Here is a 17,186-nt window from a genome sequence, read left to right on the forward strand (position 1 = left end):
ACTGCATACAAAAAAACTTTGCTGAAATTCTTGGATAAACTAAACTAAATGTACTTTCCATGTTCGTTCCTAGTCAGTGGTACAGATGCGTATAAATAAATAAAAATAACATTTTTTTAGGTTTTAATTTTCATCGAAGTGCCCCGCGCATATATTCTTGGGCAAAAAAAAAGTCTTTATATCTACATTATACATACCATTGGCATAGCCATAAATAGCTTTCCTAGGAGCATTCTGAAATCGCTGAGGTTCATTGTGATTATAGACCTGAAACAAAATAAAAATACTTAGTTTTTCAATCCTCAGATAAACATAGCGTTTATCCCGTAGATAAACATTAAACATATATAAGATAAGATACTGAATTCGATTTTCAACGGTCGGAAATTGATTGAATCTTTACAGCTAGTTCCCACTTGTCGTGTGTCGGAACCGTATATTAATCGGATGTCTGCGCCTTTGTTCACACTTTTGGTTAATAATCGGTTGTCGGCCACGGTTGAAGCTAATACCAATTTTTAGCACTCTACGCAAAGCAACTAAGTACGATGGACGTCGATGAAGTTCTTGTTGTATTATTATTTAAGAAGAAAACAAAGAAAGAGAGCCCAGAAAACACAATATTGACTGCACCCAATCCTGAGGGAAAGATTTAGTTTGGGAACATATCAGAACTTAATAACAGAATTGAGAAGTGACAAAATTAATTTTTCAATTATTTTAGGATGTTAATAACTACATTCAATCGAATATCAGTACGCAGCATAATAGCATAACTACATACCTATACTACCAAAATAAAAGATTATCGGCACCGACATCTGACAAATGTGAATAGCGACATTCGTACTCATACGTGGGCGAGATCCGACACGATTGTTTTCCGGGCGTAGTGGGCTGGCAAAACACCCCGACATTTCTTGTCGGCGCCGACACAAATACAACACAATAAAATACTCTGCCACTGGAATCTCCGATTAATATACGGATCCGACACCCGACAAGTGAGAACGAGCTCTTAGATCGTAATAGTCTACTTAGCAAAACCCCTTCACTTAGGCATAAGCTTTACGTTACTGAAACCTTTTATTTATTGCACGATTTAGTTTGTGTTTGTTAAGATTTTTTATTAATTTTTAAAACAAATTCGATGACAATAAAAAAGGTTTAGGTTGGGTTAGGTTGCTGATTGTAGCTTTTTTTTTTAAATCTGTGGTTAATTTAATTATAGACAATGCTCGATAAATGAGACAAAACAAAAAATAATCTCAATATTGGTGTGGAGTTATAATTATTTTGGGAACTTTATTTAAATACCTACATTCCTAATAAATAATATATTAAAATTAGAAAAAAAACCTTTTTGGACAAATCCTTTTTATAATAAGCGTACCCCACTACTATAAGTTTCCGATCAGTATCATCTAAACTTGTAAGTATAGATGAGGTATATTTACCAAGGCCGTGGGTTCGATTCCCATAACTGGAAAATGTTTGTGTGATGAACATGAATGTTTTGCAGGGTCTGGGTTTTTATCTATATATATTATAAGTATTTATGTATATTATTCATAAAAATATTCAACAGTCATCTTAGTACCCATAACACAAGCTACGCTTACTTTGGGGCTAAATGACGATGTGTGCATTGTCGTAGTATATCTATTTTTTTATCTACTTATATTTAGGTATCCTTATTTCCTAGTAAACCACGATTTGTATGCAAGCACCTAGGTACCTGTATTTTTATCGAGTCGTTAAACTGCTCGTATCCATTAAACTTACATTAGGCTGCACGCGTATAATTAACACATTGTAAGGTTTTAATATTACATTACATGATATGGTTTTATGGTTAGAGGCACATTATATTTAAATATTTCTTAGTTAAAAATTATACACATAATTCAAATAATATTGAATAGCTATTCGCAAGACATTTCAACTTTTTTTTTATATTTTGGTTATTATATTCCTAACTGCTTACGACTTCGTTATTGTTTTTAATTCTGCTATAGCCGTTAGTTTTCCCGAGATTAAAAATATCATGTGTCCAGCATGACTAGCAGGTTACAAATTTTTTTGTCTAAAAAGTTATATAGAACGGCATCTGTAATCGATATTGAAGCCAAAAGCTTTTTTTTTTTTATGTGTCTATTTGTATCTTGGCCGCCATACATTATTTAAGAGGGTTCATACATTTTCTGCGAGATTTCTACCCGTAGGCCCATGCTTGGTAAATGAATAAACTGTTGAAGAATATAAATATTTTGCCCTGTGTCCCTGTGGAGAAAAAATATCCCCTGCCCATGCTAAGGCCGTGCAGGATGCAAGACATGCTAAACTTCTCTAAATAGTTCCGTTTTCCCTATAAATCTATTTTAGAATCATCATTAGGTGCCATCTTCATATTGAAGTTCGGAGGTCAGTCGGTGGAAAATCGAACGATGATGTGCAATCTTCTTTAATATCGAATAGGTATGTTCGGTCTACTCTCTTATATCGTCGAACCACTTCTTCCACGGCCTCCTAGTTGCTCTTTTCCCGGTAATTTTCTCTTCAAGGATCAACCTTGGAAACTCGAACAGGGATCCTCTCTGTAGGTGACCGAAGAACGCAACCTTCCTTTGTATGACGGTTGTCATTAGTTTCCGTTGGCATTTAGCCCTTCCCATAATATTTTAAACATTTTTCGTAATGACCACATCTCAAACGCTTGCAACCGTCTACAACTTTCCCTCTTTAAAATCCATGTTTCTCATCCATATAAAAGAATACAAGACATAAGCACTTGAGAACACGATACTTCGTGGGAAATAGAATTTCCCGCTCGGAGATTGTCACCCTCGTTCACCGGGCACTGAGGGTATGTTTAATTTTCTCAGTCATGCTGTATGCTGTATTTTAGAAGAGAGAGACAACGGGACTATTCCGAGAAGTTTAGCATCCGCCGATTATGTCGATGATCGACGTACAAAAATTAAGCATTTTGAGGCGTGTGGTTGAAATGCTGACCATTTCAATTGCCTTGCGGTACTTTGCCGTCACAGCGCACAACTGTTACGTCACTAGCGTCTTACTTTCATTGGCCTAAAGGTGGGTAAGCATAACCGGAATTTATATGTTAATTAGTAGCAGTTAACAGGTGACTGTCCGCGCAGAATTAATGCGCTCCCGTTAAGATGAGGTTCAAGCAACATATACTATATTATTAAATTTATGAATTTCTTTACAGCAGTTCTTTGCTTTTATTATATAAAATATATGTTACGATTTACCATATTTCTAACTAAATGGCTATCCACTATACAGGATTCAGTAAATTTTTCTTGAGAGATAAAACTACGAAGTTGTCTCTAACGAAAATTTTAAGCACCTACGTTTTTCTTAGAAAGCTATTAAATAAAACAAAGGTACTACAGATACTTTCTCTATGTGTAGGTAGGAACACTTTAATAAAAATATAAAAAATAGAGAACTCGGCGACTCCTAGAATGCATCAAAAATGACAGTAAGTAACATCGGAGATTATTATATGAACGTGTTATTGGATTATACTATGCAGTTATTTGAAAAACACAGACAATTTAAATTTAGTTAGCACTTTACATCGCATATGTCAGTTGGGGTAAAATAGTGCGCCAGATAATAAATATGTCCACTCATTTACTCGTCTTGTCGAAATAGTACGAGATAATGTACGATACGAATCGTTTTCGGATGTTTAGCTTTAGACTTATGCTATAAAGACAGCTAGCTTTTTGCGACATTTCAAAAGAACTTATAAACTGGGCCTACTAGAAATAAATGAGTTTTGAATTTTTTGCTAAATTGCGAGATCTACCTCAATGGTAGGTAAGAACACTACAGGTTCAGATTATTTGACTATCAACTATAAATACGGTCTCAATGTGCGTTGGGTCAGAGCTTTTGTGTATACATTACGGGCATGCCTATTTCAGCCGCCGTCTTAATGGCGTCGTTTATAGTGTTATTATAGGCACATGAGGCTAAAAACCTCAAGTTGATGTGTATAGGGTGGCATTTTGTAGGACCTGCGAAGGTGGCTCTGGTTATAGGCTATGATTTTCTGGTTTTACCAACAATCATGTTGGATATCTGCTTTGGCCCACTGTGCACTGTGTGTTTATAGACAATGGCATTACTCCATATATGGCCAGTAAAATATTATTCTTCTCCTTTTCGCGCCTCTCCACAACAGGAGGTTGGCCGTCAGCTCGCGGTCTTGCGCCAAACAATGTTTCCACGCTATAGTAACAGGGTTTTTGTTTGATGGCCGTCAAAAAAAACTTGTATAAGGTATGTAGGTAATATCCATTAAACGAATAAATAGCATAACTTTTCGCAATAGGTAGGTTAGCTTGATGTTAAGACGCTCAGTTGAGACGTTAATCTTGGATTACTAGAAGGTTTTGCTAAGTAAATGTAAATAATTAAATACCGAGGACTTTGCAAGTAGTTTGCGTGTACTTATTTATTTAAGGCAAGACTCTGGGAGACCTAAATACGATGCTCGATGGCCTCAGCAGAGCTTCTCAACAGGTTGGCCTACGAATGAACATGAGCAAGACGAAGATTATGTCTAATGCTCATGTTCCGCTTCAACCAGTAATCGTTGAGAACACTGCACTCGAAATTGTTGACGAATACGTATACCTAGGACACACGATCCAGTTAGGTAGGTCCAATTTCGAGAAGGAGGTGAACCGCCGAATCCAACTCGGATGGGCAGCGTTCGGGAAACTCCGTGCCATCTTTTCGTCAGAAATCCCTCAGTGCCTGAAGACGAAAGTCTTCGAACAGTGCGTGTTGCCAGTGATGACCTATGGCTCTGAAACATGGTCGTTAACTATGGGCCTCATAAGAAGGCTTAGAGTCACTCAGCGGGCGATGGAGAGAGCTATGCTCGGAGTATCTCTACGCGATCGAATCAGAAATGTGGAGATTCGTAGAAGAACCAAAGTTACCGACATAGCTCAACGAGTCGCGAAGCTTAAGTGGCAATGGGCCGGGCACATAGTTCGGAGAAAGGATGGACGTTGGGGTCCCAAGGTGCTGGAATGGCAGCCCCGTACTGGTAAGCGCAGCGTTGGTCGACCCCCAACGAGGTGGACAGACGACATTAAGCGCGTCGCAGGTAGCCGTTGGATCCAAGCGGCTCAGAATCGTGGAACTTGGAACTCCCTACAAAAGACCTATGTCCAGCAGTGGACGTCTATCGGTTGATGTGATGATGATGATGATGATGATTTATTTAAGTTTTAGTCGGCACGTAGATTATAACGCAATATGCTTTAGTTAGGGGTTTATCATCATCATCATATCAACCCTCAGAAAGACAAGGGTTAAGGCCGTAGTCTACCACGCTAGCCAGGTGCAGTTTTCTAGACTACACATCGTTGAGAAAATTATGGAGAACTCTCAGGCAAGCAGGTTTCCTCACTATGTTTTCCTTCACCGTTCTTAATTCCTTAAATTAAAACGCACATAACTCCGAAATGTCTGTGTTGCTTGCCGGGGCACGAACTCGGTCTCCACGAAAGGAAAGCCGTAGCTCCACCCACAAGGCTATCACCGCTTCATTGTCTCATAATACCATAGGAATCATTGCTATACCACTACCATTCGTGCTTGTTTAATATTGTTTTATTATTGGTTCAGTTCTTGAAATTGGTAATATACGGTACGACACGACGACGCCGCGTTCCGATACCCCGAATTGGGGTATGGCTTTAACTTATCCACCATAACGTTTGCCCGCTACCATCGTAGCCTGCATCATCAGTCAAAGCATGAGCAGGAGACAATTATATCCTTGGGGAAAGGATAAAAATTTACTTTCTCTCACAGCATTATCAACTCTTAGAGCACTGGCGCACAGGTAATAATATCCTATATGTGTAATAATAAACGGGGGTAAACTTCTCCTATTCCATGTTCCCGGCCTTTAGGAAAAGGACACGTTAATTCCATACCTTGTCAGGGGATACAATCGGGGGATATAATTTTCATTTCCCACCCGTGCTAGCCCTGCATGTCGATTGAAGTCAAGGGCCAATTTACAGTAGAATAAAAAAATCCACTTGACCTAGTAACCTAATTGTTGACGATGTCGACCCTTTACATCTAGCAATAATTCAAATAAGGGAAATGAAAGTATTAATTTTCGGATTTTTACCTTCGGGCCTAATGTTGAGGTCACCAAGATTTGCCATATAGATTTTGAATACAATTTGCAGTCAGTGAGTGTCCCTTTTAGTATTGAAACACGCTTTGGAAGGTTATTTCTTTTTAATGCGTTTATATTTATTTGCAGAGAATATTGCTATAGCCACGGAATTCAGAATATACAGAAACCGTGTAGGTACACGATTAATATTGAAGAATCAAAAAGCACTCCATTTCAGTAGTTTTTCTGGAACATGCGGTTAGTCACTTTTATATCATTCAGCAGTTGACAGTAATTATTTGACCTCTAATGTCCTAAACGTTACAACCATAAAATGGGAAGTTTGTGAGCTAGCACCATTCCGCGCGTGTGAAGTGAGACGCGCGCGGAGCGTTCTCACTGTTTTTGGAAACAACGCATGCAATTATACCTGAAAGAGGGTTCTGTATCTTCTTAGTTCTGTGGCTTTAGACATTAGCTAGGTTTGAACTTGTGACCTCATTACCGCCGTTACGTAAAATAATAATAGAATTTTGAATGAATATAAAACAGACTTCATTATAAGCAACCTATTTGACTAAAATAAAAAAAGTGAACGTTTCTTTTCTTGGAGACAGAGTTCTATCCCCGGCATCAACTAGTAGTGATTTCGGAGTTATGTGCGTTTTTAATTTAAGAAATTTAAATATCTGTGCTTTACCGGTGAACGAAAACATCGTGAGGAAACCTGCATGCCTGAGAGTTATCTATAATGTTTTCAACGGCGTGTGGTGTGGGGTCTCCCGATCCGCACTTTGCCAGCATGGTAGACTACGGCCAAGCCCTTCTCATTGTGGGAGGAGACCCGTGCCAAGTAGAGGGCCGTTAATGTGTTGATCATGAAGATGATGAAACCGCTAACGATACGGCACATCTTGTCACCGACCCTCTGTGCTACTACAACTATTAAAGATTCGGTTTCACAGATAAGATTTAGGGGCAGCAAGTAATGTATCTCTAGAGCGTGTGAAGTAATTATTCAACTTCCATTTACACGTTGTATAAAATAAGGACCTACCTATACCATATTATGGAGATAACTGGCATTAATATTATCTGATATTGATTTTTGTTTAAATAAATTAGATATCATTAATCGATCGGCTTAAATTATATAATTGTGCACAGTGGCGTGCACAGGGTTTTTGGCCAGGGTATGCATAAAGAAGGAGGGTTCCATAAAATGGAAAAATCTCTCGCATTTATGAGTTATACAAAAATTTTAGGGTATGCAGTGCTTTTGTGCATGCATGAAGTGCACGCAGCTGATTGTGCACCATCTTGTATTTGCATCACGATATAATATGAACAATAAGGTGTTAGTCTCGTTAAGCGGTGATAGCCTCTCCTTCTTGGCGAAGAAAGTTATGTGCAGCAATAAAAAAATATAAATTGAAAATTTATAAACCCCGTTTTCATAGTGTTTTGTATTCTACTAGTGAAGGCCTTTCATTTGAGACCCATATTGAGTTGTTAGCTAGTTGTTGCTAGTTAAAAATATGTGATAGGTACGCTATTTTCTGGTGGCGACCAGTTTTGACCGATTTTCGTCAACCATGGTATGTCCTAACTTGAATGCCCGAGAGAACGCTAAGTTCTCAGAGGCGTGAGAAGTCTACTTATCCGCACTTGGCCAGCGAAGTGGACTAAGGCCAGATGATGATGACGATGACTGTTTGTTTGTATGAGGATTTTATATATTTTTTGTTTTGACGGCCGATTAGCGTAATGGGCAGTGTTTTCTGTGTCCAATGCTGTATATTGTTACGAAATAAATGGTTTTAAGTGTCTGGGTGTTTATCATTATTATTAATTATAAGTATTTATGTAGGTATATTATTCATAAAAATATTCATCAGTTTTCTACGTTCCCATAACACAAGCTACGCATACTTTGGGACTAGATGGCGATGTGTGTATCGTCCTAATATATTTATTTATTACAATATACATATATATACAACGTGTAAAAGAAAACCGAAATAATACTTCAGATGCTTTAAAGGTACATTCTTTATTGTCTCTGAGACTAATCTGTGTAACCGAAAACCTAATATTTTTTGAGTAAACTTCTGCTATAGTTTTTGATGAAAGCAATCAGATACAGCCCTAACATCACATGCAAAATTAAAATCACGTGACTCCTGTGACTTTATTAGGTACGCGTCGCGTAGCGTAGGTACTATGCGCGTGTCGGTCTTTTATCTTCTATAGGGTTGTCATAAGTAAACACTTAAAATATTTTGAATTCGTTTGTATGGAAAAATAAATATGTTGAATGCAGAAATTATTTTGTGTAGCATCTAAATAGATAGCGCTAGTTATAGGCATCTGTTTCTCTCTCTCGCCAGCCTTGTCCAGGTAGCCCCAACAGCCTTGATAATATCGTCACTCCAGCGACGCCGCGACATTGACATACAACGATTTTATAAATGACAAAGAAAAATAACAAAAATAATTAAGATTAAATTTAAGATAGCAAATTATTGTAAAATTTTTGACATACACAAACTGACTAAAATTACAATGAATAAATGTATGAATTACTATGTACGACTAAAAATTGTTATTGACTTAAAGTTGGAAATAAAGGCTTTATTATTATTATTATTATTACTATTATTATTAGTTATAGGCATAATGATATTCAGTGGCATGCATTGGGTTCCTTACCAGGGTATGCATACTGCAGGGAAATTGAATATAACGGCTAAAACTCTCCTCCTATACGGGTTATATAATATAAATTTTAGGGTATGCAGTGCTTTTGTGCATGTATGAAGTGCACGCTACTGATCATATTATGTTATGGTGGTAACAGACCATGTGGTGATGGCAGATCAGAATACAGTTTTCACCACCCCTACTCTCTCCGTGGGTGTCGTACGAGGCGATTTAGGGATTATAACGGAGAGCGGGCTGCAGTGCTCTCTAAGCTACTACTACCATTTGCTGTGATCACCATCACGTATGGCCAGCATTATATGCTATTGATTGATATGGTGATCACAAAAATAATACCCAGTTGAATTTTATGTGGGCTAGTTGGTAAACTACATTTTGATTATTCATAACAGTAGTTTCAAATCGAGGAATATAACAACATAAAACAATGAAAAAAAAATGTACGGTCATTACAAAATTACATATGTAAATTTCGCCTGTGAATAAAGGAATTTTGAGAGTCCAACCAACATACTTCTTGATAAATGATTTTATTATGATTCTCTTCAGTACAAGTTAGCTGGTGTTACCACCAGATGATGCAGTACAGATGCAGTCTAAAATAGAAACGGGCTAACCTGTTGGGAGTGTGGCAGTTATATTGAACCAATACCTCTAATCGGCTTATACGCGGCATCGTACCGGAACGTCTTTGTCGTTACATTAATAAATAGCCACTGCAAAGCAACCAACCAGACAAACCAAACTTAAAATTTATTTATTTGTAAATAATTGCATGTAAGTCGAATTGTTAGCTAAGGAAACCAGAATAATAATGAGGTTTCTATATAATAGGTAAGTACCTTTCAGTTTTCCTCAATTTGTATATGTATTTAAAGACATGACAATATTAGGTACAGGCAAGTGAATTCTTCCTTCCTCTATTCGCTTTGAAACATAACATTTGCATTCATCATCACCATCACCAAAATCTCAATCACCAAAAATTTCAATTTTGAACCAATTGACGTCCACAGCTGGATGTATGGAGTTATAATATCCACGGTCCTTAGCTGATTTAGTTTTGCGCCTGGTTGAGCTCTGATGTTGGTAACTCTAGTTCTTTTTATATTAAAAATGGAAGGAATCATCATAATTTAAACCAATTGACGCCTACAGCTAGATATATTGGCTGGAATGAGTTTAATTCTTTGACAGCCGATTGCCGAAGTTTGCAGCGACTGTCTGAGCCCAAGGCCGTGGGTTCGATTCCTACTACCGGAAAATGTTTGTGTGATGAGCATGAATGTTTTTCTGTGTCTGGGTGTTTATATTATGCATGCAGCCGCCATTATGCATCTCAAAAATGGGAAAGCTACCGGTAGAGATGCAATCCCGATTGAAACACTAAGGGCTTTAGGCGACATAGGTGTCAATATCTTCCATATCATCTGCACCAAGATATGGCAGTCGGGAACATGGCCATCAGATTGGACTCATACGGTTTTTATTCCTTTACATAAAAAGGGTTCCACTAAGAAGTGTAGTAATTACCGCCTTATAGCACTTATATCACATGCTAGCAAAATTTTGCTACACATTCTAAATGAGCGACTGAAGACCTTTCTATCAAAAGAGATAGCACTAGAACAAGCCGGATTTGTTAAGGGAAGGGGTACACGTGAGCAAATCCTTATTGTTCGCCAGATTATAGAGAAGGCAAGAGAATTCAACAAGCCGACCTATATTTGCTTTGTTGACTTCTCCAAGGCATTTGACTCTGTGAAATGGCCTAAACTGTGGAACGTTTTGCTGGACATGGGTACACCTCAACACTTAGTTCATCTTCTAAGACGCCTTTAGAACATCGGAAGATGGAACTGCATCGGTGCGGACGGATGATGTTTTGTCAAAAGACTTCCATCCCAGTGCAGGTGTGCGTCAAGGATGCATAATATCACCGCTTTTGTTCAATGCTTACACCGAGCTCAAAATGCGTATTACTCTAGAAGACTGGACGGACGGTGTTTCTATTGGTGGCTACAAGATATCTAATTTGCGCTACGCCGATGATACCACCCTATTTGCGACCAGTGCTCGTCATATGGAAGAACTACTTCTCAAAATGGAGCGCGTAAGCCTAGAGTTCGGATTAAAGATTAACCTCAATAAAACTAAGATGATGGTTGTAGACCGAGCCAACAATAACTCGCCAGAAGTCACCCAGATCGCGAACTGCGAGGTCGTTCAATCATACATATACCTTGGCGCTTTAATTTCGAACAATGGAGGTTGCGTAGAAGAAGTAAAGCGACGTATGGCGATAGCTAGAACTGCGATGGACAGGCTTTAGAAAATATGGAAAAACAGGAACATAACAAAAGCTACTAAGATCCGGCTTGTTCAAACACTTGTTTTCCCCATATTTTTATACGCTGCAGAGACGTGGACTTTGCGACTAGTTGAGAAGAAGAAAATTGATGCTCTGGAGATGTGGTGCTGGAGACGAATGCTGGGAGTGTCATGGACCGAATTTCGTACCAACATCTCTATACTCCAAGAAATCGGGATTAAAAAACGTCTTTCGGCGTTAGTATCGCATCTTAAAATTCTTCGGGCACGTCTCCCGGCGTGAGAGTGACTCCATAGGGCGTCTTGTCGTGCAGGGCAAGGTGGAGGGCACTAGAGGTCGAGGAAGGTCACCCATGCGATGGACCGATCAGATTAAGTCTGCTGTGGGTGGCCCTTTGCACGAGTGCACCAGGCTTTCGGCCAGCCGAGAGAATTGGCGGATGCTCGTGGGGCGTGTGACATCTGCCCTCAAAGATGCTTAATGATGACCACGACCACTCTGCCAAGAGTGTAACGACAAAGAAGAAGAAGAAGTGTTTATATATATTTTCTAAGTATTTAAGTATATTATTCATAAAAATATTCATCAGGCATCTTAGTACCCATAACACAAATTATATTCATGTATAATATGACCGATTAATTTATTGCTAGAAAGGATTGAGTGTTATGCATACAATAGCAGCTCTCCAACCCGGTTTGAACTTTAATCACGATTAGCAATTTAAAACACTTTTTCGGACGGGAAATTTCTGGGACCATGTTTTAATAGTGACCGTGTCGTAATAAATGTTTCATGTGGCTTGTTTAGCTCGATTTGTCTAGCCTCCAAGGCGAAAATCGAATGTTTGAACATTGATAAAAAAAAAACTAAAATTTAATATAACAATTAATTTATTACCGAAAATCTAAGCTCATCATTTTTAAATTAAAAGAAGCAGAAGTTTAGCTTGACCGGCAGGGTGATTACGTATCTTGCGACAGGCGTAAATCTTGCAATTATAGTTGTCAAACGTCACTTTTGTTTATTTATTGGAATATGGAAAACTGTCGTTTGACAGCATGAGCAGTGATTGCAAGAATAACGCCTGTTGCAAGCCTGTCGCGAGATACGTAATCACCCCTGCGGATCTAGACATAAATCGCCTTGGATTGCCGAAAAGGAAGCATTTCTAACCCTTAAAATTGGATTAATGATCAGAATACAATAATTATTGTCTTCTTCCTGCGGGTGTCGTACGAGGCGACTTAGGGAATATAAAGAAGAACGGGCGGCAGCGTCCTCTGTGATACTACTACCATCTATTGCGATCACAAACCCGTCTGGCCAGAAGAGTGGTGATTATGGGCAAACCCTCCTCTTGGGAGAGGCTTGCTATAGGCTATTATTTTGACGGCCGAGTGACGCAGTTTGGGTTCGATTCCCACTACTGGAAAATTTTTGTGTGATGAGCATGAATGTTTTTCAGTGTCTGGGTGTTTATATGTATTTTCTAAGTATTTATGTACATAATTCATCAGGCATCTTAGTACCATAACACAAGCTACGCTTACTTTGGGGCTAGATGGCGATGTGTGTATTGTCGTATATTTGTTATTTATTTATTATTTATTAATGTTGTGTATGCCGTGTGGTAACGGCACATCAATATAAAATTGTCACTACCAAATACCAAATAAATGTATTCAATAATCTCCCTTAATGCTACAATCTAAATTTTTCCATGCTCAAGGTTAAGAGAACAGAATTTTTTATCGTATTATTGTTATTGTATGGTTAAAAAGAATTAAAACTTTAATTAGCTTGGGAAACTTCTTCAACATCATAATAACGTCGACAGCGTCATCTTATCATGTAATATATTTACTTTTTTATTAACTAAAAGTAAGCTCAGTAAAAATGACAAATGATTCGTCGCGTCATATTTTGCAGGCTACATATTTTGAATCCCGTGAATTAGGCGAGAATTCACGAGTTCAAATGTGGTGAAGAAGTTTAAAGACTAAGTATTTTCATCAGCACCCTGTGATTCGCGATGTACACTGCGTGTGTACGGCACGTGCAGGGGCTTCGTAGTAACCGCCGCCCGCCTTTCGGATACATTTAAATTACACCAACTATTTGAGCCACTAACTATTTTGTTGAGTATCATAATTATACAGTGTCTCTTTCCAACGCTAAAAGCTCATGATATAAAGAAAAAACCAAAAGATAAGGGTATTACCAGACCAATCGATCGATTGTCAATCGTCGGCATTGGTCAACGTCGATCGACTGGTCTGGTAGCTTTAATTGATCGACGGATACCGTTCGACTACCCAATCGTTCGACGGCATCGGTCGATGTTGATCGATTAACCTCAGCTATATTCCATCAGTTTCTTTCGAAATGTATTCACAAAAGGACGCGTTGTTGTTGGCCAGTACGATGTTGCTCGTACTATTAAAAAAGCAGAAGAATCTGGATTCGACCGTACGCGGGCGAGCAGCAGGTAATAATGGGGAGCGGTCGGCCCGCGGCGCGACTAATCAAGAAGCTCGATCGACAATCGATCTATTGGTCTGTTAAAAACAATCGATTGACGTCGACTAATGACCATCGATGATTGGTCGATTGGTCTGGTAACACCCTTAGGTTTTATTTAATACAGAAATTAACATAAGAAAACAGTAGCTATCTCCTGACACTGACATGACAACAACACTGACATTCTTTATTTGAATAAAAGAAGAAAACTTACCCTTCAACCAAAGTTGTGTGCTGTATAAGCCACAGGTCGCACAAAGTCCTCGAAATCAATGACAGAGCAATAAGGAACATGAAGGCGCTTTCCTTCGTCCACAACCCTGGTACCATGATGTGCCATAGTACTTTCAGTTCTGCAAAGAACCGGGCATCAACTTGAGCTTTTGGTCCCTTTCTGTCTTTGTCTTTGATCATATATTGTACTCTTTCTTCAGGCGATAACTGGCCAGGTTTCCCTTTTTTTGGTTTCCTATAAAGAAACATGGATGATTAAAAAATAAAACTGACTACCTACATTGAAAATCTTTAGATATAATTAGCTAAATGTAACAAATCATTATGAATTGTTAAGATTGTAGAAAGTTGACAGATCTTAATTCTATAAAACTTTACAGTACTTGCTATCATAGCAATTTTTAATTTCAATATTCAATGTTTTTAAACAAAGCTATTTACAAATAGTTAAGATTGTAGAAAGTTGACAGATCTTAATTTTATAAAACTTTACAATACTTGCTATTATAGCAATTTTTAATTTAAATATTTAATGTTTTTAAACAAAGCTATTTATGAATAGTTAAGATTGTAGAAAGTTGACAGATCTTAATTTTATAAAACTTTACAATACTTGCTATAATAGCCATTTTTAATTTAAATATTTAATGTTTTTAAACAAAGCTATTTACATAATTCAAATCAGCTTTTAAAACTGCAAAATTGAAAGGCAATGAAAATTTGCCTTAACTTTTCTACAATCATGACAAAAATTGATAGTATGAGGAATGCAACATTAAACTTATGAACGCTGTACTGCATAAATAAAGCTTGAATAGACAGTGGTTAGTGTATGTGTAGTGTGATCTACATATTCATATAAATAGTGGATATTATAGAAGACCCCATAGCAAACAAATCCACACTGCCTGGCAAGGCTTATTTAAACTAAAACCAATTAAAACTGAACTCAATTCCTGTCTGCAATGTCAAAAAGACAAATTTATTTTCAGTATCTATCAAACAATTAGTGTACCCTTAATACATGTTATTTATTATACAGAGTTACTGTTATATTGGTAACCAATATATATAACAGTAACTCTGTATAATAATTAAAAGAGTTTTCAAATTTGTATATTTTATTAGAGTATTATTGGATTTATTATTTTTATACAAAATTACTAGTAGTTCTCTGAGACTCCGGGTATAAAAAAGTTTCCTATATATACTTTAATCTAGGATTTAACCAAATATGAGATAAATATATATATGGAACCCATTGCTTTGCAATGATTGTTTATCAGCTATTAAAGTTTAATATATGTATATATTTAGTCTATAGCCATACTCAAAATGTGGGCTGCAATTTACATAAAAAAAAGAGAATTTTATATATTAAATAAAACCAAATTCCTATTTTAGTTCCAGATTTAGTTGACAGTCTGAGATGGACCAAAGACCAAAGTCCATCTTTCAGGTCTATTCCTGTTTATATCTGGGCTTGGAATTTGAGGACCACATTCTACATTGATGCAGTGCAGCATTGCATGTTTCAATTTAATCAATAATAATGATAATAAATAATAAAAAAATGCCTTTATTACTGATTTACAGGCCTTTTACAATTTACAAAAAGCAATATGTGCACATTGATTATTTTCCAAATATGTGTATTGCAAACACTTATTTTTATTACTTCTTTTTATCTTTTCTGAACCACAATAATCCCTCCACAGTTTTCAAGTCATAGGACCAACTTTTATGTTGTCTTTCGCACTCTTACTTTTGGTATTAAACAGTAAGACCCTTTGATATTTATAAATTTTTCAGTTTTCTTTCTTAGTATGTGATCAGTCCAACACCATAATAATTTCATCAATACCTATTATAAATTTTTAAGCAAATCTTTCTCCTTTTCAAGCTTAATACACTATAGATTTTATTTAAATTTGTTAAAAATACACTTTCCATCCTAGGACAGTAAAATGGACCCAAGAAGGCTCAAAAGTCGAAATAAATGTAGATAAAGTCAGAGCCTAAAGCAAGTGTTTTATAGTTTAGCCCCTGATAGGTGCATTAAAATAATTTCCCTTTTATTCTAATGTTCCCTCCCTATCTATTGCACCTTAATTAAAAAGTTTTACGACTTTAATTAGCCAATAAAGCTAAAGGTAAGTCAAGAAGTTCACTAGGTGAATGGAAAAAGATTATGGACAAGTTAATGATAACTTACCTTGACTTTAAAGCATTCCTAATTACCCAGGCACTCAAAGCCGCGGATGCAGCTAACCCGATTTTTACATCTGTCCTTGAGGTAAATTTACTAAAACTTGGTGCCATTTTAGCAGTTAAATTAAATTGGGGAACGTAATAAACAAGTTTTTATGCTCAGCGAGAACACATTACACCATCGTCAACACTATTTGTACACGACCAATCACCACATGCACTTTACACAAATACGTAATAATTACGTAGTGAATGGAGAAATGAACATAGATAAGTTGTGAACTTTGTTGGCGGAGCACTTTTTAATTGATTATTATTAGTATCATCAGACGAGCTGTCAGTCGTTCACTACACTTTGTAATGGAAATTTGTGATTGGAATAATTCTAATTTCTATAGCCTATTGCCTTCATTGACATATGATAGAAACTTGACATTGACAGATGACAGCTGATCACAGGTAGTTAAAAAGCCAAAGACAAAATGTTCTAACAACAATCCCAGAAAAATACCTAACGATAACAGACGAATGAACTTTCTTGCCTTTGATAAACTTCGCGGCAACAAGAAAGTTAATTCGTCTGGTGATCTCTATACTATTATAATAGAGGTCAGTGAATAGTATAATATATTCATACAATGAATAGTAGATTTCATTGATTTCATCTTATTCTGTCAACCCATTACTGCCCTATTACGGATCTCCTTTACTTTACTTTGGCGAACTCTCGACGCACATTCAAAAGAAAGCTAAAATGGTGTCAAAATAATGAGGACGCTATTAAAATGGACATATTAGCGACGTATAGAGCTGATAAAAATTTTGTGAAGTTTTGGAAAGCGACTAAGTCATTTAGTAAAAAGGATAGTAGGCCGGTAAGTGTTAATGGTGTACAAGGTAGCAGAGAGATAGCCAACGTATTTGCCAAGCATTTCTCTGTTGAGCCCTTAGACGTAGCGCATGAGCTTA

General features: G+C 37.1%; 1 protein-coding gene across 1 annotated transcript in view; it reads right to left on the minus strand.

The window, feature by feature from the left end:
* LOC120625921 (ATP-binding cassette sub-family D member 3) overlaps window positions 1-16,602 on the minus strand; it is a 30,792-nt gene extending 14,190 nt beyond the window's left edge. The window contains exons 1-3 of the mRNA XM_039893191.1: window positions 16,222-16,602; window positions 13,987-14,241; window positions 198-267 (exon numbers count right to left, since the gene is read on the minus strand). Of these exons, the coding sequence (XP_039749125.1) occupies window positions 198-267; window positions 13,987-14,241; window positions 16,222-16,328 (432 nt within the window). The 5' untranslated portion in view covers window positions 16,329-16,602. The remainder of the gene's footprint in view (window positions 1-197; window positions 268-13,986; window positions 14,242-16,221) is intronic.
* Between the last annotated feature and the right edge of the window lie 584 nt (window positions 16,603-17,186).

This window comes from Pararge aegeria, chromosome 8, assembly GCF_905163445.1.
Source record: "Pararge aegeria chromosome 8, ilParAegt1.1, whole genome shotgun sequence".
NCBI lineage: Eukaryota > Metazoa > Arthropoda > Insecta > Lepidoptera > Nymphalidae > Pararge > Pararge aegeria.